This window comes from Schistocerca cancellata, chromosome 1, assembly GCF_023864275.1.
Source record: "Schistocerca cancellata isolate TAMUIC-IGC-003103 chromosome 1, iqSchCanc2.1, whole genome shotgun sequence".
Classification (NCBI taxonomy): domain Eukaryota; kingdom Metazoa; phylum Arthropoda; class Insecta; order Orthoptera; family Acrididae; genus Schistocerca; species Schistocerca cancellata.
This window is the reverse complement of record NC_064626.1, coordinates 1,050,646,726-1,050,671,270: the sequence shown is the minus strand read 5'-3', so window position 1 is coordinate 1,050,671,270 and position 24,545 is coordinate 1,050,646,726. Positions and strand designations below refer to the sequence as shown.

General features: G+C 40.4%; 1 protein-coding gene across 1 annotated transcript in view; it reads left to right on the top strand.

Moving 5' to 3' along the window:
• LOC126125798 (short transient receptor potential channel 4-like) overlaps positions 1-24,545 on the top strand; it is a 282,592-nt gene that overhangs the window by 58,914 nt on the left and 199,133 nt on the right. Inside the window, exon 4 of the mRNA XM_049915137.1 lies at positions 17,754-17,899. Coding sequence (XP_049771094.1) covers positions 17,754-17,899 — 146 coding nt within the window. The remainder of the gene's footprint in view (positions 1-17,753; positions 17,900-24,545) is intronic.

Below are 24,545 nucleotides of genomic sequence, written 5' to 3'. Positions count from 1 at the left end.
GTGCGAGTCATTGTCTGTTTCTTTGTTGGCGCGCATCGTTATTGGGATTAGGAGGCCTAACTTTCACAAATTCGCCTTGCCGAGAGGGCCCTGCCATGTTTAAATCCCGCCAGTTCTGATGCAATTCAGGTGTGTCGTTACGATCACATCGTTTGTCGTCATGTCGGTAGTTCCTGTAGTTTCTTTCTTGTCGGTTAAGTGGTGGAGAATTTCTCCCTGAATCGTAACTGTGAGCTGAACTGTTGCGTCTTAAGTTATTCTGTCTCCCGTAATAATAATTGTTTTGGTTCCCATATTGTCTGTTTCTCTGATTGTCTCTGTGATAGTCATTACCGCGGAGAGGTGATCTTTCCCTGTAATTATTACTACTCTGCCAACGGTTGTCATACGGGTGGTGTCTGTTTTGGTCACGATTTGTGTTGTGAGAATAGCCTTGTCGCATCCAGTTATTATTTCTGTCATCGCGGAAATGAGACAGATGTGACCTGTAATTGTTGTACTCCTGTTTTCGCGTTCTGCGATTGTCAGTGTCAATTTCCAGTTCTTGTAACAGTCCCTGAAAAGCTTCAATGTCGTCTTTGCAATGTCCTGCTAAAATAATATGTCGTAAATGTTCAGGCAGTTTGATTAAGCAAATGCAAATGAGTTCTGAGGGGCTGTATGGGTTTGAAAGATACTGATTCTTATGCAACATGTCTTCAAAATATTTCATAAGACTGGAAAATTCAGATTGTTCGAAATGTTTCATCATTATGATGCTATGTTTTACTCGGTCTTGTGTAGTTTGAGACCAATATGCAGAGAGGAAGGCATGATAAAATTCTCCTTCACTGTGACAATCGTGAATGACCGATCGCATTCTTACAGCTGGTTCATTCTCTAATTAGCCACACATAAATTCTAACCTGTGCTCCAATGACCAGTTGGGAGGAAAACAATGAGAGAATTGATGGAGCCACGCTTGTGGATGAATGTCGTTGGCAGAATTCTTAAATGTTTTGAATTTACGTGTAGTAATGAACAGCTTATAGTCAAAATCATCGTGTCGGCGAGTAGCATATCGGTCATTGTTACGTCGTGTCGGCGGTTCCATCTCAAAATTCCGTGCACCTTGCCAATTTCTTCCATAATTTCCGAAATGCCCTGTGTTATTATTTTGTGGCTTTTCCGTATTTCTAAGTTCCTCTTCCCATGTTGGAGCGCGAGTGTCCTCTGAAATATGAAATTTTTGTGTTACTTGTGCCACCTGATCTTGTACTTCCCGCATTTCTCTTTTGTATTGCGTATTAATTTGATTCAGATTTTGTTTCAGTTTCCTAATTTGTTCGCACTCTTCTGTGTCAGTGATGGCTACAGGTCTTGTGTCATTCAGATCATCATCTACCTTTGCAGATAAGTTAGTGACCTGATCCGAAAGTTCGGCTACTTTCTCCGATAGTGAACACATTTCCTCAGTGTGTTTTTCTGAACCAAGTTTCAGAGTGTCCATTTGTGTTGAAATCGAATCTACTGTGTCCTTTAAGTTTTCCTGAGTTTTTACAAGTTGCGTAACCGAAACGGTAGATGCAACTGAGTCAATTTTAGCCCACAAGGTCTCATGATTTTCATGAACAATGGTTTGCAGTTCTTTTATGGCTGCTTCGTGATTCTGTAATGCATTTTCATGCCGCAAAAAATAGGTTGAAAATGCTCACAAATTTGTGTTTTTACATCATTACAGACTTTTTGACATTTCGATTCAATGTTATGTAACTCAGTAGTTAAATCTTCACGTGTTTGTTCAAGTGTGATGTCTAACTTCCGAAGATTTTGTTCCATTGTGTCTAACTTTTGTAGATTTTGTTCCATTGTGTCTAACTTTTGAAGATTTTGTTCCATTGTGTTTAACTTTTGCTGTGTTTGTCTCTGATTTTGTTCCATTGTGTCTAACTTTTGAAGATTTTGTTCCATTGTGTCTAACTTTTGAAGTTTTTGTCCCATTTGTTGCATTAATTGTAATAACAATGCACTGGTGTCTGAAACATGTTCCTCAGTGCTATTCGGCAGTGAATTTGCACCGGCAACATTCACATTTTGCCAAGCAGAAAATGTGTCTTGACTCATTTGAGAAAACGATGAGAACCCAAAACCTGAGTCTACAGTATTTGCAATATTGTGTTCTGTCATTCCCGATTCCTGAGGCGAGCTGTTGCCGACCGATCGATCGATAATGCTTCCCTGTTCACTAATTGTTTCACTGCCTACGCCATTGTTTGCAGCCCGCTCCATTTCACTACGTACAATTACCAAATTACTACTTTGAACATTAGTTAATTCATTACTCGGTGGCGCTAACACACTGCTTTCGTCTTCACTGTCATTTCTCAGTTTACTTTGGAGCATAGTATTACGTTTTTCACACGCCATTATTGTCACAATATTTCACACGATAACACAGAAAAACACAATTTGAAGAGAAAAAATAGGGGAACACATTAACATAGCACTGAAAATAATATCTAGTTAATTGCAGCTACGAAATACTTGGTGCAAATCTACATGCATGCCACAACTGTTTTACTGTACAACAATGAAAGACTGCAACTACAAAGGAGATTTTCTCTACAATTACGCGCTAGCAATAAACGAAAGCTACACTAATTACACAAACTACAGGAAAAAATCAGAAGATTCCAGTGAAGTATCCTCAGCTAAGGGTCGACATATGAAACGTCCCCTTAGAACAATTATACAAGACTGAACTTAAACTGACACACAATATTTTTTAGCGCCACGCAATCTGACTATCAAAGATCCCTGCAAAAGAATGGCCCTGAGTAACATTAAACTATACCTTTCAGAAATCACTTACCTCACAAAAATCTTCATTACTCGAACTACTGCAATACAGCGAGCGCCACTACTGCCAGCTAAATAAAAGATTCAAACTACGGAAGGCACTAACTACTGATAGGGATAGTTAGCAAATGAAAGATATTAACAGAGAACAAACAATGTATTTACCTTAATGGTCATAATATATATAGCAGTTCATGACAAATTACAAAACTCCGCCATCTCTCTCCCCACATCCACCACTGCTGGCGGCTGACCTCCAACTGCGCAATGCTACACACTGTTCACATCCAGCTGCCACTGCCCAACACTACAATGGCAGACAACAATGCAAACTAGCCACAGACTGCACACAGCACAGCCAGTGATTTTCATATAGAGCGCTACGTAACGTTGCCAATAAGAAAACATAAACAGCCTACTTACAGTAGTATAAGGTAAAAGCAGCCACTCGTATATGTAATTTGTAGCAATTGATTTTGTACTACTATTATATCAAGTCCCATGTAAATGTTTTTTTTAATGTTTTAATAATAATCTTTCTTATAAGGATAACTTTTGACAATCATTCATGACATAAAGTGTACACGCACTGTATAAGTCTTCAGCATTTTTGCAAGAACTAGGAAAGGAAAGGGAAGGATAGCATCATGGTTGTAGCACAGTGGGTTGCACATAGCTGCACTAAAAGTTCATATCTTTCCACAGAACCACAACACCAAGTGAGACAATCTGAAGTTCTTTTCCCTGAAGTATTTATCAGTGTAGCCAAGATACTGAAATGTTTTATTAATATTGTATGTTATCATTTTGGTAGTACATTAGGTACATCAAACAGTAGGTCCATAATAACATCTCTGTCGTTCAAGGTGGTGGACAGCTTGATATGTCAACACCACATTCTTGTGGAATCCGTACTCTAACATCAATGTAGAATTAGTGCAAAAAAATTGGTGGTAATTAGGTCAGAAGGTGAAGGATACATTACGTCTTATGCTAGAATTACACTAGTGGATCATCAGATTTGAATAATTATTGGCACGCATTGGCTAGTTACAAAGCATTTATGTAGTATGTACGAGTATTACAAAACATTATTTATAAGTCATCACATTGCAGTAATTATTGGCACTCATTGGTTAGTTACAAAGCATTTATGTGGTATGTACAGAGTATCACAGAACATCATTCATAAGTCATCTCATTACAGTAACTATTGGCACTCATTGGCCAGTTACAAACCATTTATGTAGTATTATAGAACATTATTCCGAAGTCATCTCATTACAATAATTATTGGCACTCATTGGCTAGTTACAAAGCATTTACGTTGTATATATGGAGTATTACAGAACATTATTCATAAGTCATCTCATTATATATATTATTGGCATGCAGTATTACAAAACGTTATTCATAAGTCAAAACATTATTCGTACGTCATCTCATTTCAGTAATTATTGGCATATTATTTATGGTGTATTGCAAAACATTATCCATAAGTCATCTCATTACAGTAATTATTGGCACTCGGTAGCCAGTTACAAATAATTTTTATGCGTTATTCAGAAGTCATTATTCAAAACAGAAGTTATTGCCTGTAGCAACAAGCTGCTAGTGACTATATTTGATATCATACAAGTGATGTAAGACATATTTAAAATGTAAGTCATTGTAACTAGTACTCAAGATGTTTAGGCCAATAATACATAGACATAATGGAATTAATACATCAGAAAAATATGCAATATATTTATGACTAGAAATATATCTTAAACTGGTAGCATTATTTAGTTACATACTGGTAGTTGGGGCTAGTAATAATTTTTTTGTGCTAGCAATTCATTGCATTGGGATCAGTAGTCAATTGCTGGGGCATTAAAATATTTGCTTCTGATTTATAGCTGGAGATAAGGATTATCAACATCAGTCATCATGAGTCAGCTGTAGCAAGGTTATGAAACAACTAGAGTATATGTGATCGCATTCATAAATGATAGGGACAACTGGGTAAAATAAAGTACTAGAACAGGTTCTATAACTAATTGCCTGTAGCATATAACATAACGACGTATTTCAGAAATCATTTTTATGTCATAAAAAGCTTCTCCTGGAAAAAAATACAAAGTGGATTATTAATCTGAGTGAAGAAATGTATTCATATTATGCTGAAAAGTAGAAAACTTCGAATTAACAGGTACTGAAACGTGTACTTAATATGTATGTACTATAGCTGTCTTCCCAAAACCATTCAGTCATTATACTATGTAACATATGACATACTGTCAAAAAGAACTGCAACAAATACTTAAATAACAACATAGCACCTCTTAACTAATAGAAAATATATAAATTTCACCATTATCATAATCTGCAAAGAAAAACTTCATTCTTCATATAACCACATTCTGCATATAACTATTCGTCATTTATTATCATCTGCAAAAAATAGATACTTCATTATTCATTATTTATATTATCATATTCTTCATACAACTATTCATTATCATTCATTATTAGATATATTATAGAGTTTCTTACTTCTAGCATATTTCATCACTAAAATTAACATGTGTAGTTGGTCTGACAGCCTGCCACAATCGCCTCATATTCTGAAAGAAAAATAATTAGTCAAGACTACTATTATACAGTGTGTATAGTACATTCTTGTTAATGCTTGTTAATTCCAATCCATTTACGTTTCATGAGAAAGTATTGCATCTTTTTTCTTTCATTCTGATGGTAAAATTTACATTTCATAGTAAACCTCTGTGGTTGTTTAATTTATTTATTTTACACGGTATTGCTTTCTGAAAATGATGAATATGGATTAATATCTTGCATTTAAATCATATACCTATTAAATGAAAACTTGTTTCTAGTGATATGACTAAGCATACAGCATAGCACGACAGAAAACGTATTAGATCAAAACCATAGACAATTTTCAAGTGCAAAAATGTACACACAATAGCATTATTTAGTAGCAAAAAATGTAGAACAGTCAAGATATTGGGATATCATAAGGCAGAATGTCAAAGTCAACTGGTGTTTGTTATATCTTAAAGATTTCACAGTGCATTCAGAGAAAATTCTACTTTCGATAGGGAAACCATCATATATATACATCAAAAAAATGAAAAATGTGCACAGTCTGAGGTATAACAACAAGAAAAGCGACCTGCTAACCTTACATTGCAAGGCACTTGCCAAGAAAAATATAATCATCTTCACTAAGTAGTCATATTGTAACACCCCACCCGTCACTTATCTGGTTTTGGCGTGTGTTCACCCCAGCTAATTGACTAACAGATCAACAGAGAGTACAAAAATGCTGCAATATCGCATAACGCAAAGAAAGTAATAAGGCCCTGTGACTCCTGATTGAACTGTGGTGGCAGTGTTGACATTAATTGATTCAGAATTCATCACTTTTAATTATAAAGGGGTGCACATTGATGTTATATGCAGCTATTGAACACCAGACGCAAATGTTGAACATAAAATTAATTAAGAAAGTGACTTGGGATTTCAATTACTTGATTGAAAACAGATGCAGTCGATTATCACAAATTTATTTTAACTCACGACCTTCAGTCATCACATTACATGACTCTCCTACCAGGCAGTGGTAATAAATTGCGTTTGCGTGGAGTAAAGCTCGATAACTCAAAAGTAATTCCTATCCACTGACCCAGGAGTAATGCGAAGTGCGAAAACAATTCTACAGTACACAGCCCATGAAATCCTCGTGGAAACTTTGCCGATGTGATCCAACCAATTAATCAGTGGTTAGAGCGGGCACAATATCACCAAATACAACGTGGCGGAGCGGCGTCGTTGTGTGGACGTCAGCCGACCTCGTGGTGCTGCAAGGCCTCGCTAGTCTATTCACTCCTAGCTATCTTGCTCAGTATATAGCTGAATCAAAACTTTCTATCTTCAAGCTCAATCGTTCCATTTGCTAAGTCCTAAACTGCAGAGATGCTCGCTCACTCTTTCGCAGGCAAGCTGAGTAAAGAACGCCACACCCGCATTCTAGGCAAGCTGAGAATGGAAGACCTCTATGAAGACTTCTCACACTCTGCTCTTCGCCTCGGTTTCCCCTCCAGCAAAATCACTTACGCCAATTGCAGCACAAGTCGCGTTAATTATGCGTCGCTTCCCAGCGCCGACCAATGCCTGCTCTGGGAAGTGAACAAATTCCCACAAAATTTCCCTTCCTCTCAACTTCTGCTATTTCGCTCCTCCCAGGCCACCCATCAAGGTTAGCGTCTGCACAAAAACCAATTTTTCCAGAATTCTGACTCCCAGGAGAGTACTTCAAATTCGTTGGTCCTACGTTCCCATCGGAGGCCGGTGTATTTCATGCTGTCGCTCTTTACCTGATTTACTTCAGGCTCTGCGGACCATGAATTCACCGTGAAGTTGCTATAGTCACGAACACGCATATTTTGACCTCTGTTGACCGCTCCACCATAGCTTTGCGCGGCTTTCTCGCATGTTTCACAGAAAACGGGACGACGAACATTTATCAACAGGCGTAAAGTTCTCCGTCTGTTTCCCAGTACGCCAGCATGGAGTCGGGGTCAACTACGCACTCACTGTCACTTATCTTAAGACGGCTGGAGGCCGCGCCGCGTTACCGCTTTCTCAGAGCTTGAGTCGCCCTAAGCTGCCTATTGTCGCTTCCCTTAGCCGCTGCCCTGGCGGCCACAGTCAGTTCTGAGTACTTCCCTGGGGTAAACTACCCTCTAGTAAATCGACGTGTTTCCACAAAGTTTTCATGTCGTGTGAAATACTTTAAAACCATCACCCGAGATTAATTATTCCCATACGTCCATACTATACCCTCTACAAGATGCATTGTGCCTTGTCAGTCATTTTTGTTCAGCCCTACTGTTCGCTCAACATGAGTTAGGTGATCTTTAATGACTTCATGTAAGGGGCATAGTTCTTGCCATCTTGCAATATAAGTATCTGGAAATGGCATTACAGTGTGATATATCATGCAATATGTGCATTCAATAAAGGGTTTAATATTGGAAATCTGGTGATTGCCTTGGTTTTTCTGGTTCTCAAAGTTTCGACTTGTACCACATTGGGGTGAGGAATGCTGCGAATTCTATATGGACCAGCGTATAGAAGTTCAAATTTACTGCATCTACTTTTTCCTCTGTTGGGTAAATAGTGTGTGCATGCTAAAATATTCTGTCCTATGTGAAATTCACGGCCTGTACAAACCTGTTTTTCCTGTCTTCTCCGGCGTTCTGCAGCACGTTTGATGTTGTCGAGAGCAATGTCACTTATTTCATGGTGGCGTAGTCGACGAGATATTCTACATAGTTTGCCAATTCATTTCATCAATCGTTCAGAAGGGTTCAAAGAAGGGTGATACCTGGATTTATAGATCGGAGAAATGTTTCTAGCTCGTAACATATGTGTCCATATATCGATCGAAATTGTGGTCCATTGTCGGAAATTACTTTCAATACATACCCTACATGAAATAGAAAATGCTTTGCGTAACGGAGTGAAGGTACCAAGTTTCGAAGTGAGTTCAACAGGAACAAATATGTAACAAAAACCTCTATTAGATCTAGGAATCGGTCCAAAAATGTCTGCAGCTGCCATATGTCTCAATTTAATGGGTACAATGGGATGTAACGGAGGAATATGTGAAGTCGTGTCTGATTTATCTTTCTGGCAAATTTTACATGACGCTGAAACTCGTCGAATACGTTTCTCCATGTCGGCAAAATAACGGTTCTGTCTCAGTACAAGAAAACAGTTTCTGGCTCGATAATGCACCTAACTTAAATGAGTATACCAAATTAATTTGTTAACAAGCTGGTCAGGAATGCATAATAACCAGTTGTTGCTGTCAGGGTGAGAGCGACAAAACAGAATGTTGTTGTGTGCAGTATAATGGTTTCTAATGGTAACGTTATTTCTATCTTGCCAAAGGAGTTTAATCTCTTTCCATACGTCGTCTTTGCTCTGCTCTTGTGCTATGTCTCGTAATGACGACGAAATGACATTTTCAAAAGCAACTTGTTTAATATACATGAGACTAAAATTTACTTGGCAGAACTCGGTTGCGGTGTCTTCCTGATTGTTGCTGAGAGAACGATATAGTGCGTCTGCTACAATATTTTGTGTACCGGGAATGTGAACAATTGTAAAATTAAATTCCTGTAAATAAAGCTTCCATCTGCTTAGCCTGTCATGTGTAAATTTAGCGGAAAGTAAAAACTGTATAGCTCTATGATCTGTATATGCGGTCGTATGTCTTCCATAAAGAAAAGTCTAAATTTGGTAAATGCCCATATAATATATAATGTTTCAAATTCTGTAACAGAATAACTGCGTTCAACAGATGACAGAATGCGACTTGCAAAGACGATGTTTTTAATTACTGTAGCACCGTCTTCTTCAATTTCCTGAAAAACGCGTACGCCTAGAGCGGTGTTAGAACTGTCGGTGGCAATAGAAAAATTTCTACTAGGATCTGGGTGTGATAAGTGGTGCTTTCAACAAGGCATATTTCAGATTAACAAGTTCTGACTGTGCTTGGCTATCCCAGGACCAAATAGCGTTTTTACCCGTCAACTGGCATAATCTAGGGGTGTCTAAAGCAGAGTAATGAATAAATTTACGGAAAAAGTTAATTAACCTCAGGAAGCTGCGTAGTTGTTTTTTGGTCGTTGGAACAATAATGTCACGTAAAGTTTGAAATTTTTCTGGGTCAGGCGCAATGCCTTCTGCTGAAATTACATGTCCAAGAAATTTTATGGAAGTTTTGCCAAAGTGTGATTTGCTAAGATTAACTTAAGTCCTTGTGCACGAAAAGTTTGCAACAGTTGTTCAAGAATCAAATAGTGTTCAGACCAGTTAGCTTCTGCGATAAGGATGTCGTCTACATACGTTGTGATTCTGTCTTTAAGTTCTGTCGGAAGTATAGTATTCAAACCGCAAATAAATGCTGCTGAAGAAATTGTTATGCCGAACGGTAATTTGCGCAATTGATAACAATCACCAAAACAGAGAATTGCTGTGTACTTTCTGCAGTTCGGATGGAGCTGAATTTGCCAAAATCCCGATTTTAAATCTAATGTGGAATAAATAGTAGTACCATGAAATTTCTGTAGAAGTTCTTCAAGTGTCTGTGGGCGATCTGTTTCATTAATAATGTCGTTGACATGACCCGAATCAAGTATGAGGCGAAGTGAGCCATCCTTTTTCGTAACAATGTGGAATGGGTTAAAGTACGGACTAACTGCCGGTTCAAAAATTCCTTGGTCAAGCTTAGCTTGCAATTCTTTCTTAACTTGTTCTCGGTGGATATAAGGAATAGGATAATGTTTAGCTTTAAATGTGCCATGCTGTTTAACTTGAAATTCATACATAAAACCGGACATAGTACCAGCTGTCAAAAACTGGAGCTTGCTGTAAAAGAATTTTGCGTAGTTGAGTACGTTCGTCACCTGTATTTGCACTGCTCTGTTTTACTTTATCAGAAATCATTTGCATAACACCATAGTTGGCTTCGTGTGGTGTATTGTAGCTGTGTACATAAGTATCTGTGAACAATGTGGAATGACAGTCTATGTTACGTGATGCGGAAATGACCTCTGTTCGATTAATTGCTTGTTCTTCTGCAGATAAAGCTCGCTGAAATTCTAATGCCAGTTGTAAATTTTCATCCTTTAACATTAAATAGGAATTTTGAAAGTCAATAACTGCGTCATGTTGCACCAAAAAATTCGTACCTAAACTAATGTCTGTTGTCAATAAAGGAGCAATCCAAAAATTTGTGTGGAGCGTGTGACCTGCAATACAAAATTATAAGTGTGTCTGTAATTTTACATCTACTCCTTTGCCAGATACTGTTCCTTTTACTTTAGTTTTGCCTAATGGTAACGTGGGATAGGTGTTCTCTTTGTTACATTCGTTGAAAGTCTCTTCATTTTTAACTGACACAGGTGATCCAGAATCGATTACTGCTGAAAATGTGGATGACCCTACCTTTACTTCAATAACTGGGTGGGAAATGGTTTTTATATAACTGGTTTTTCATGTAAAAGTGTGTCTCGGATGTCGTCAAAAGTAATAACATTTTCATGAACAAGATTCTGTGTTTCAAAAGTGTTGCTTACGTTGCTGGAAGATGCAACATGTACTATATCTAGTCAAATCCTTTCTGACGCGCTGTTATTTGCAGGAGGATGCTGTGGCATTTCGACTGTTTGTACTGTTCCGTTATTTCGTCCTGACGTATTAGGTTGGGGATGATATCGACTGTCTGGTTCATTCATGATAATCTGTGGTTGTGGATGATTCTGCTGTTGATAAAACCTGCTGCTATTATACGTGCGCTGAAAACTGTACTCATTACTTTTACGTTTATCATGGTAGTCATTACTATACGGCGCGTTGCGATAGGAGTTGAAATGATGTGCCTTCTGTACGTAGTGATTGTCTTGTTGCTGTGCGTTACTATTTGGTGGAGCCGACGTTATAAGTGTAGGCGGCGAAACATTGAAGGTTGGTTGACCTTGCAAACCACATTGTTGGTTAGGTATGCCAACTGGCTGGTTTTGTTGCTGTTGTGTGGAAAAGCCTCTATTGTTGCCAAAACGTGTTTGCCGTTGCTGATAATTTTGGCGATACTGATAATTAAAATTTTTTCTGGTATTAAAGTTCTGGTGGTTGTCGTTCCTAGAGCGTCTGTCACCTTTGCTATTAAAATAGCGTGGCTGCTCGCAATTGCTGTACGCTTGTTGGCCTTGGTTATGATGTGAAAAATTTTTGCTTATGAAGGAATTGTCTGATTGCTGAATTTCCAAAAGCTGTAGCAGATCTCTAAACGCCGAAATACTATCTTTCTGCTGTCCTGTTAAAAGTGACACTCTTAACGATCGTGGTATTTTCGAAATACATAATTGGATTAGAGCTGACTCACTGAACGGCTCACATAAACATTGGTTTTGCTGTACCGTGTGTTCAAAAAACTGTGTGAAAGTGGGAAAATTTGAGTTCTCATAATTCGGTAAGCTAATTAACTGATCCTTGATTCCGCGCTGTGTCGTCTTCGACCAATACGCCGACAGAAAATCATCCTTAAATTTTTCTATCGAGTAACATTGTCTCGCGATCGGTCTCATACGAGTTGCCGGTTCGCCTTCCAAAAAACTGAAAATAATTTCAAGTTTGTGTGTTATGGGCCAAGTTGGTGGAAATGCAAAAGTAAATTGTTGTATCCAATACAAAGGGTGAATCTGTGTGCAATCATTTTTAAATACTTTAAATTTGCTAACGGATAGAAAGTGTTTGTAATCAAAATTATCGTCTCTGAATGTCTGAGCAGGTTCAGGATTGCATGATAATCTGTTTGTCTGTGTCTGCTCGGAATCTAAGTCACGTACTCTCTATAAATTATCTAAGTTATACTGGCTGTGTGAATATGACAAATGTTCAGAATGTGGCATATGCTGTGACCTGTTAGAGGCTGAAACATTTTTCATTTCTGTCACTTCTTGCTGTAAAGATGACAATTTTCTACGTAATGTGTTACTGGACGAACCTATCTCACTGATTGTCTGCTGCGTGTTTTGGAATTCGGGTGTTCCAAACTGGTGACGTATCGTCTGATTTGGTGTCATTGTTATTTTCGATAACGTCAACACGACTAGCCAGCTCATCAAATTTTTCAGTCAGTGCTTTAACAGGATAGTCATTTTTAGTGTCACTAGCATTAATTTGTTTTTGCATTTTGCGTGTAGTTTTGTTCAGTTTCTTAACGTCTGGTCACTGTCTGAAAATCTTCTGTGTAATTATTTTCCAAAGTCTGAACATTACTGTCTGTTTTTGTTTTAAGTTCGGAGATTTCACCATGCAATTCTGTGTTCAACTGTTTGATAGTATTAATTTCGTCTGATATTGCAGCAATGTTGTTGTCTACGTATTTTTTTGCTTTCGTAAACAACTTGCGCTTGTCTTCCTGTCTCTGTGCAGTAATTGTTTCCATGACTTGTTCCTTTACTTTGTTCTGTTCCTGTATGAATTTACGGTAACGCATTTCACTGTTTTGTAGCTGGTGATTAAAACGTTCGTCAATTTGGCTGTTCTGTTGTTCTAATTTCTTGTCGACTTTCGCATCCAGAGTGCGTGAAAGTTCTGCTGACATTAATTTAAACTTGGCGCGTAACTGTGTTGCGTTTTCTGAACATTTTTTAGCGACTGCACTGATTTCGTCTCTAAGTAATTTGGTTGTGGCTGCATGTGTATTACGTAATTCTTGTGTAACAGGTCTAATTTCTTCACTACTATTCCTAGCAAAAGCCTTAATTTCCTCACGTAATTGTTCTTTAGTATCATGACACCGCGCAGAAATGGCTGTAATCGATTCACTAAGTTGTTTGTTCGATTCATTAAGGTTGTCGTGTTTTTTTATTCAACTGTTTGAGATTTTCATTAAGTTGTTTATAATTGTTGTCTTGTTTCTCATTTGACTGTTTGAGTTTTTCATTAAGTTGTTTATAATTGTTGTCTTGTTTTTCATTCGACTGCTTGAGATTTTCATTAGGTTGTAGCAACACAGCCATAACTTGGTCCATGCCAAAATTAGCGACTCTATTCTCTGTGCTGTGTGATGGTGTATCTGCAATTGTCACGTAACCGTTTGGTCATTGTTTGATTCCTGAAAAGGTTTGCTAATTGGATGTACACTGTTGGTCACTACATCGGAAGCAAATAACTCTTGACGTATTTTGAGTATATTGTTCAACCTTGTTAGAAACATTTATCTGTTCACTGTGTAAATTTTGCAAATCAGGTGTGTCAAACTGGGCAGCGTTCATGGTAGCGGAACGTGCCGTGTCATCAATTGTTAAATTTAGTGTGGACATAATTGAATTTGTTTGCTCATCATTTAGATTAGAATCATTACTGGAGGTCGGCACGCACTGACTATCTGTAACTGTAGGATTATCATTAGGATACTGAGTGTCGGTAGTATTATCAGTCAAATTATTCAAGTCGGCTTTTTCACTCATTGCGCATCGCGATGTACTGTTAGCAGTTTTTCGCGGCATTTTCACAAGTCAAAGGTAGGCACAAAATCAAACAAAGACAAAGGAAAATGGAACAAATACAATAACAACAAAGAGCAATAAATTGCCGATGATCTGTGAAAGAAGGAGAGACAAATTAGTAAATGCGTTGTGCCAGATGCAAACTACATTTAACATTAGGTAAATAAGAGCAGATATATAACTGACAACTTCTCAGAAATTCACAAAAAAATACGATCCTGGCCGGCTGTCGACAATTGTAACCACCCAACATAAAAAATAATTATAATATTCACATCTAGTGTAACCTCCCAACAGTTTACTTCCGTAACCTCGGAATAACAAAATGTGACTAACCTCTCAATAAAATTGTGGCTCACATATAACCTTTCAATCATTAACTGACTGTGAATTTAAACCGGTAAATTTTGGACGTCAGCAGTGATGCGCCATGGCCCTGAAAGATCATTCTGAACAAATTGAAAATTCTTACCTTAAAGAAGACGCCGGATAACGCGTATATATCTGCTCCTATAAGGAATTTTTCTGGCACAGCCCAGTGCAATGCTGGCCACTAGATTTATTAGGTATTAAAAGAAACAACTGATATTTCTTTACGATAATAGGGATGACCATGGATAGGAGAAATTAGTAAAATCTTTACATTCAGATGACTGATTGTCAAAAGTTAATTTTATAAGAAAGATTGTTATTAAAAGATTTTTAAAAAAATTTACATGGGAACTTATATAACAATAATACAAAATCAGTTGTTACAGATTACATATGCGCGCGGCTATGAATAGTATTCTTGGTTTTACCTTAAACTACATCACTCAGGCACCGCCATCAGTCTCCACGACCGGCCCAACCTCCCGACTGCAAGCTACGACTACTACTACTACTACTACTACTGCTTCAGCCGACACTGCTCCTACTGCAGTCGACACTGGTCTCTGGTCTGCAATTCTATTGTAGCTCACATATCGCAGGCAGCGCATGAGCAATCCATCGCAGTTACAACTGTTCCAGTGCACTAGCAATAAATTTCATATTCATGGACCTCTTACAACTTTGTATTTGGCTTCTCGATTAGAAATAAAAATTACGTGTTTCAGTGTTTTTGGAAATTCAATGGTGTTAAAAGGGGATTATTTCATTATGAAAGTACTTTGAAAGCCAAATCTATGAAAATATGTACTTGGCTTCGCTGTTCAATACATACAGGGTATTCCATTGATCGTGACCGGGCCAAATATCTCACAAAAAAAACGTCAAACGAAAAAACTACGAAGAACGAAACTTGTCTAGCTTGAAGGAGGAAACCAGATGGCGCTATGGCTGGCCCGTTAGATGGCGCTGCCTTACGTCGAATGGATATCAACTGCGTTCTGTTAAATAAGAACCCCCATTTTTATTACTTATTCGTGTAACACGTAAAGAACTATGAATGTTTTAGTTGGACCACATTTTTCGCTTTGTGATAGATGGCGCTGTAATAGTCACAAACATATGGCTCACAATTTTAGATGAACAGTTGGTAACAGGTGAGTTTTTTAAATTAAAATGCAGAACATAGGTACGTTTGAACATTTTATTTCGGTTGTTCAGTGTGATACATGTACCTTTGTGAACTTATCATTTCTGAGAACGCATGCTGTTACAGCGTGATTACATGTAAATACCACATTAATGCAATAAATGATCAAAATTATGTCAGTCAACCTCAATGCATTTGGCATTACTTTTAACGACATTCCTCTCAACAGCGAGTAGTTCGCCTTCCGTAATGTTCGCACATGCATTGTCAATGCACTGACGCATGTTGTCAGGCGCTGTCGGTCGATCACGATAGCAAATATCCTTCAACTTTTCCCACAGAAAGAAATCCGGGGACGTCACATCCGGTGAACGTGCGGGCCATGGTATGGTGCTTCGACGACCAATCCACCTGTCATGAATTATGCGATTCAATACCGCTTCAACCGCACGCGAGCTATGTCCCAGACATCCATCATGTTGGAAGTACATCGCCATTCTGTCATGCAGTGAAACATCTTTTAGCAACATCGGAAGAACATTACGTAGGAAATCAGCATACGCTGTACCATTTAGATTGTCATCGATAAAATGAAGGCCAATTATCCTTCCTCCCATAATGCCGCACCGTACATTAACCCGCCAAGGTCGCTAATTTTCCACATGTTGCAGCCATCGTGGATTTTCCGTTGCCCAGTAGTGCATATTATGCCGGTTTACGTTACCGCTGTTGGTGAATGACGCTTCGTCGCTGAATAGAACGCGTGCAAAAAATCTGTCCTCGTTCCGTAATTTCTCTTGTGACCAGTGGCAGAACTGTACACGATGTTAAAAGTCGTCGCCATGCAATTCCTGGTGCATATAAATATGGTACGGATGCAATCGATGTTGCTGTAGCATTCTCATCACCGACGTTTTTGAGATTCCTGATTCTCGCGAAATTAGTCTGCTACTGATGTGCGGAATAGCCGCGATAGCAACTAAGACACCTACTTGGGCATCATCATTTGTTGCAGGTCGTGGTTGACGTTTCACATGCGGATGAACACTTCCTGTTTCCGTAAAAAAAAGTATCTATCCTGCGAACGGTCCGGACACTTGTATGATGTCGTCCAAGACACCGAGCAGCATACATAGCACACGCCCGTTGGACATTTTGATCACAATGGCCATACATCAACACGATATCGACCTTCTCCGCAATTGGTAAACAGTCCATTTTAACACGGGTAATGTATCACGAAGCAAATACCGTCCGCACTGGCGGAATGTTACGTGATACCACGTACTTATACGTTTGTGACTATTACAGCGCCATCTATCACAAAGCGAAAAAAGTGGTCCAACTAAAACATTCATATTTCTTTACGTACTACACGAATATGTAATAAAAAATTGGGGTTACTATTTAAAAAAACGCAGTTGATATCTGTTTGACCTATGGCAGCGTCATCTAGCGGGCCAACCATAGCGCCATCTGGTTTCCCCCTTCAAGCTAGACGAGTTTCGTTCTTTGTAGTTTTTTCGTTTGATGCTTATTTCGTGAGATATTTGGCGCGGTCGCTATCAGTGGACCACTCTATATATTGAAGAATAATTCAATGGTGTTAAAAGGGGATTATTTCATTATGAAAGTACTTTGAAAGCCAAATCTATGGAAATTCGTACTTGGATTCTCTGTTGGTGAATGACGCTTCGTTGATAAATAGAACGCGTGCAAAAAATCTGTCGTCGTTCCGTAATTTCTCTTGTGCCCAGTGGCAGAACTATACACGATGTTCAAAGTAATATATAACAGAGAATCCAAGTATATATTATATATACTGCTTTTAGAAACTCAACACTAAGGGGGTGAAATAGGAGATTGAAATTTTTAAGAAAATAATTCTTGATATTAAAAAAATTTTAAAGCTAAATCTGTGAAAGCTAGTATTTAACTTCTCAGTCAGATATAAAGAAACATGTGTGGGAGATGAAAGTTTCTGTGGAAATGTCACCACAAGAACGCAAAGTGCGTGATGAAAACCTTGAACTCCAACTATTAGAATAGCTTTTGCTGAGAAGTACACTCGGAAAAGAGTATTCTTCTATGGTTATAATTAGCGTGAAAAGTTTAGAAAGTGTTGCAATTTGTAAACAACATAAAAACACGATTAAAGAAACACAAAATAACCTGTGCTGGCCAAACAGTCTATGCGAGCGAAGAAGCGGGCTCTAACCTAGTAATTATTATTCATATTAGACTAAAATTGTTCGTAATTAATTGCTGTTTCACGAAGTAATGTTTGCTCCGCATATGCACAGCTTGCTGTCGGAGCTCAGAGGAAGTGCAACTGATCTTGCGACGACGCGAAGGGTGTAACATCCCGGGCACCGTGGACTTCCCTCGCCTTGTGCTCGCTATGGATCTCGTTCAGAAAGAGTTCGTCGCTCATCCCAACACGCAGACGGTGTGTATATAGTATTCCGTCTCACTATTCTGACCATATGTAACAGTAGCTTAGTTTTCTAGAGAGGGGGCAACGCCGCGGAGTGGCCGCGAGGTAAGAAGCGCCATGTCACCGATTGCGCAGCCCCTCCCGCCAGAGGTCCGTGTCTTCCCTCGGGCTTGGATGTGAGTGTTGTCCTTAGCATAAGCTGGTTTCAGTTAGTTTAAGCAGTGTGTAAGCTTAGGGACCGATGACCTCAGCAGGTTGGTCCCTTAGGAATTCACACCCACGATTTTTTTTTTAAATTGTTGATACCTTCTGTGGTCAAGGAAGTAGTGAAAATACTACTACCAGCCAGTCTGATCAACTGTGATACGGGGACTTCGTGGAATCCTATTATTTCAGTATTCGCACTCAAAGGAATGCCAGTCTTCCCAAGCTGGCGTTCTGGCAGTTGTTACCAGTTGGAACAACGAACTATGTTTCTCATAATCACAATTTATTTGCAGCTCCTCGATTGACCCTGTGTTGTTCATAGTGGCGCTTCCAATGCTGAGCTAGATGCTGCAGTGGTTAAGACACTGGACTCGTATTTGGAAGAAGGTGTTTCAAACCACCCTCCGACCATCGAGATTTAGGTTTTCCGTAATTTGTCGAAATCATTTAAAGCGAATGCTGAAATGGTTTCTCTGAAATGATATGTTCGATTTCCCTCCCCATTCTTCGTCAATTGGGCCTTGTACCCCGTATCTAGTGACCACATCGTCGACTGGACATTAAACGCTAATCTTCCTTTGTTACGTTTTATCTTTACCTCTTAAGTTTGATCTCTTACAGTCAAAGTTGTGCCACGTCTATGACAGTAGTGAAGGATGTGGAGTTCGAGTGCACACTGTAGGGTTCTACATCAGTTTCATAAGTGTCAAGGTCAAGGTCACCCCTTCCCCCTCCCTCTCCCTCACTCGCCCCTTCTCCTCCTCTTTCCTGTCCTCCCCCTCTCCCTCTATCTCACTGCAGCCCAAGTTAGCACATGTAACCCATTCATCCTAAATCAAAATGTTTCCTACTATGGCAGATATTGCACGCTTGTGCTATTTAAAAAAAATCCACATTTAACACAACTCTCTGCTCAGTCCACAGTGGCTGATCTAACTAACTTGTTCTAATTAATTGCACTTACTACTATATTGGCGACTGCACATATGTGCTGCTTAAAAATGTCCCACAATTCTCACATTTTCATCACTCCCTTTCTCCCTCTCCCAATCCAAGATGGCGGATTCCCTCCAGTTGTCCTAAGCTAGAATGGTGTTTATATATCTCTGAAGGCAATCCATTTGTATTTCGAGGTGGTGGCATTTTATTACTTATTTTTAAACAATTACACTGGAACGGACAGTACTGGAGTATACAGCATCCGTTGTGTGTTTGCTGGGCTAATCCATGTATTTTGTGAACTGTCGCTAGTGGCATTCCCTGTGTAGGTATTTTACCTCTTCTCTTTTATTACATTACAGTTTAGCACATTTCGCCAAGTTTACGTTATCTTAAGGGATGTGAGAGAGTGTGATTGTGTGGGTGACCATGAGTGAGGTTGGAAATGAATATAGTTCTGCAAGCTTACTCCTCATTGTTTGACGACATTCTTAGCCATTTTAATCCCATTCGTTCCTACTAATTTTCGTATGGGTGCTGACAGGCTTCCCGTTGAGCGCAAGTAAATTGCAAACACATACACACACACGCACACACACACAGGAACAGCCTTTCGAATCAAATTGTACCACGCCGCGCTCTTGGCTAGGCAGAACTGGGGCGGGTGGAGATGCAGCGTTAATTATGACACTTGTGTCACATGTGCATCGAACTTCGAGACATATGCTTTGTCGTCTCGGCGAACAAATAGGCATGTTCGGAAGTCAGTTCTCGACTACCTTTGACCATGCTTGGGTGGCTTTCAACCGAAATATTGTAAGGGGAACTAATGACGTCGTAGAAGGACGTCTTTGAAAATGGTGGAATATTCCGTCCGCTGAAAAATTCTAGAATCAAAAGATTCTCGCAGTTTTTCCACAGTAACTAAAACGATTTTCACAGCAGCCAATCAGAATCCTATGTTAGTTAGCGAAATAAACCTTCGCCAGAGATAACGCATGTCAAAATACGCTGCCACCAAACGCAAGGAATTCCCTTTTATACCGTAGTGATGTTTTACTAGCAACTGAAATGGCTCCCTTCACCTGGGGCCTGTGTGCGGAAGTGAAGCTCCACTCTGTCGGCTGTGGCTAGTGAACTTATTTGTTGCACTTAGCGAGCTTTCGCTACGTTCTGCTCTTTTCAAAGAGCTCGTCGCCACAAAATGCACCCGGAGAAATTAGCGAAGTCGCTTTTCACCTCAAAACCGGACCCCACCAGTGAATTTTACCGATAAAAGATGTTCCTCTGTTACTAATTCACCATTTACAGTTGCATTTCCAAGTCTCTTGGACACACACCATGAAGATACTTCTGAAGGAACATATTTTATCTGCATCTGACATGCGTATCTCCCAATCTTGCACTGTAAGATCATTTAGACAAGATATCTGTATGGTGCGAAGAGTTGGAATAGTCTCTAAAGAATGGAAAGTGTGATGTCATCCACATGAGTACTAAAACGAATTCTTTAAATTTTGACAACACTATAAATCACACAAATCTAAAGGCCGTCTATTCAAGTAAACACTTAGTGATTATAGTTACGAATAACTTAAATTGGACCCAGACCTCAGAAAATGTTGTGGGGTAGGCTCACCAAAGAGTGCGTTTTATTCACAGAACACGTCGAAGATGCAACAAATATTCGAAAAAGACTATCAACATCGTCCTTGTCCGTCCTCTTCTGCAGATGGGATCCTTACTGAAATTCTACGAATGAGGAAGGTCACAAAATATGAAATTCTATCACAAATTTTCTTTTACTCCCAGGGGTACTCAAAAAGGAATTCTAGCACAATTTAAGAAACAATCATCCACATAAGCTTTAAAAAAAATACATTTTTACAACAGAGGAAAAAAGGTTTCAAAACGATCTCTCCAGTAAACGCACTATGCAGTACTTACCAGCTCATTCACAGCTGGGTTCTACTAGTTGAGCTACGAAAAGCCACACTGGCAGGAAAAGTTTCTACAGCGTAATAGAGCAAAGTTAAAATGAAAATGCTTGCCAATAATAATTACATCCCGAGCAAGATCTGGACAGCAATTTACCATGTAAAACATTAATTAGGCATATTAACAGTCAAATACACTCCTGGAAATTGAAATAAGAACACCGTGAATTCATTGTCCCAGGAAGGGGAAACTTTATTGACACATTCCTGGGGTCAGATACATCACATGATCACACTGACAGAACCACAGGCACATAGACACAGGCAACAGAGCATGCACAATGTCGGCACTAGTACAGTGTATATCCACCTTTCGCAGCAATGCAGGCTGCTATTCTCCCATGGAGACGATCGTAGAGATGCTGGATGTAGTCCTGTGGAACGGCTTGCCATGCCATTTCCACCTGGCGCCTCAGTTGGACCAGCGTTCGTGCTGGACGTGCAGACCGCGTGAGACGACGCTTCATCCAGCCCAAAACATGCTCAATGGGGGACAGATCCGGAGATCTTGCTGGCCAGGGTAGTTGACTTACACCTTCTAGAGCACGTTGGGTGGCACGGGATACATGCGGACGTGCATTGTCCTGTTGGAACAGCAAGTTCCCTTGCCGGTCTAGGAATGGTAGAACGATGGGTTCAATGACGGTTTGGATGTACCGTGCACTATTCAGTGTCCCCTCGACGATCACCAGTGGTGTACGGCCAGTGTAGGAGATCGCTCCCCACACCATGATGCCGGGTGTTGGCCCTGTGTGCCTCGGTCGTATGCAGTCCTGATTGTGGCGCTCACCTGCACGGCGCCAAACACGCATACGACCATCATTGGCACCAAGGCAGAAGCGACTCTCATCGCTGAAGACGACACGTCTCCATTCGTCCCTCCATTCACGCCTGTCGCGACACCACTGGAGGCGGGCTGCACGATGTTGGGGCGTGAGCGGAAGACGGCCTAACGGTGTGCGGGACCGTAGCCCAGCTTCATGGAGACGGTTGCGAATGGTCCTCGCCGATACCCCAGGAGCAACAGTGTCCCTAATTTGCTGGGAAGTGGCGGTGCGGTCCCCTACGGCACTGCGTAGGATCCTACGGTCTTGGCGTGCATCCGTGCGTCGCTGCGGTCCGGTCCCAGGTCGACGGGCAGGTGCACCTTCCGCCGACCACTGGCGACAACATCGATGTACTGTGGAGACCTCACGCCCCACGTGTTGAGCAATTCGGCGGTACGTCCACCCGGCCTCCCGCATGCGCACTATACGCCCTCGCTCAAAGTCCGTCAACTGCACATACGGTTCACGTCCACGCTGTCGCGGCATGCTACCAGTGTTAAAGACTGCGATGGAGCTCCGTATGCCACGGCAAACTGGCTGACACTGACGGCGGCGGTGCACAAATGCTGCGCAGCTAGCGCCATTCGACGGCCAACACCGCGGTTCCTGGTGTGTCCGCTGTGCCGTGCGTGTGATCATTGCTTGTACAGCCCTCTCGCAGTGTCCGGAGCAAGTATGGTGGGTCTGACACACCGGTGTCAATGTGTTCTTTTTTCCATTTCCAGGAGTGTATTCAAAAAAGATTTCACATCAAAACAATACTTAGTTCTTAGCCAAAAAGTTTGTCATCTTCTGCAGAAGCATATGTCGAAACAGTTTATCTAAAATAACACTGCTGAACTGAAGCCATCGCCCCACCCGACATGGGACATACGCACTGGTTGCATTTCTTCCGAGCACACCATACGGCTCAAGAACTGAGGACTGTCCAATGTACTGTCCGAGACATATCAACCGACGCAGATGCACTCGATGCATACCCCTGTCGCCACACCACGAAATCCGTCAGTAAATTGAAGTAGCAATGTCTGTGGCGCACTTACATTTATCGATACGTGCCGGTGCACTGCTCACTTACCACACAGGAAAGGAAGGAGCTGGCTGGAGTGGCCGAGCGATGCTAGGCGCTTCAGTCTGGAACCGCGCGACCGCTACGGTCGCAGGTTCGAATTCTGCCTCGGGCATGGATGTGTGTGATGTCCTTACGTTAGTTAGGTTTAAGTAGTTGTAAGTTCTATGGGACTGATGACCTCAGAAGTTAAGTCCCATAGTGCTCGGAGCCATTAGAACCATTTTGAATGGAAGGAAGTGTAGGGTTTAACGTCCGGTCAACATCGAGGTCATTAGAGACGGAAGTTCAAAGAGGAGCAGTGTGTTTTGTAGTATCGCGAAAAAGGGGTAGAATGTCACGGTAAGCAAGTTGCAGTGGCAGTTATAAAAGCAAAGGTTTTTCTCGTTGAGATGGGATCTTTTCACGAAATTTCAGTCACTGACTTCCTTCTCCGAAAACGAAAATATTTTGTCGACTCCCACCTGCATAGGGACAAATGACCATCACAGTCAAATAAGACAAATCAGAGCTCGCGCGGAAGGAATTAAGTGTTATTCTTCCCACATGCTGTTAGAGAGCTGAACGGTAGAAAATCGTCTGAATAAAGGGGTGTGATGAACACAGTGTCAACCACTTACGTGCTTAAGTGTGAATTAAAGAGTAGACATGTTGATGTAGGTAAAATAATTAAATGTTTGCACATTCTTTCTTCCGTATATTGGGCGAAAATTCTAAAGCTAAAGAAAGCATAGAGTTTTGTTGGAGTCTATCTGTAAGCGTTGTAGCTTCAGGTTACAATCAGTGTACTTAAGTTAGAGGACAGTTGACAAATAACGTCTTGGGCGCTTTGTCACGGTCCGCGCGGCTCCCCCCTTCGGGTGTGTGTGTTTCCCTTAGCGTAAGTCAGTTTAAGCTAGCTTAAGTAGTGCGTAAGCTAAGGGACCGACGACCTTAGCAGTTTGGTCCCATAAGACTTTACCACAAATTCCTAGTTTTTCCAATAATAATGTCTCGTATACAGTGAAGTTCCACGAACCCGTTTTCGGAAGCAACCTGCGAATCGTTTCCAGCCTGCTTGTTGTGGCAACAAACATTACTGGAGAACAAAATGGGAGTAAATCTCTATATGTGATACCACAGTACCACATAAAGTGTTGTGCCACGGGCTCTACAGTATTTTGCATTGTGTACAGAACGATTCCACGATGAAGATATAATCCTTCAGAGATAGTAGACGAGAGTAAGTCTATTTCAGCTATAAAACACACTTCTGCAAACGACTAAGTCGAAAGTTATGACCGAAATGGTGCAAATTTCAAATATTCTCTTGATCTCCTGATGGTGGTGACAATCAAAGTAAATGGATATTTAGAAAAAAAAATTACTTGTTTGCAAAACTTGCACGAGACGCTACATACACAGTTGTCGTTACAAGGACATCTGCCGCTTTTACGCAGGCATGACGACGTAACAGTAAGTTCTGTCACAACCCTTTGTCTGCACAACGTTCTAAGTAGCGATTCTCCTTTTACTTCCGGCGGTTCTCTCGTACGCAAGTGTTTTCACACGGTCCTGCAAGAAGATATCAATCGGGATTAGATCATTTGGGCGATCTAGGCACAAATCAAAGCATCCTC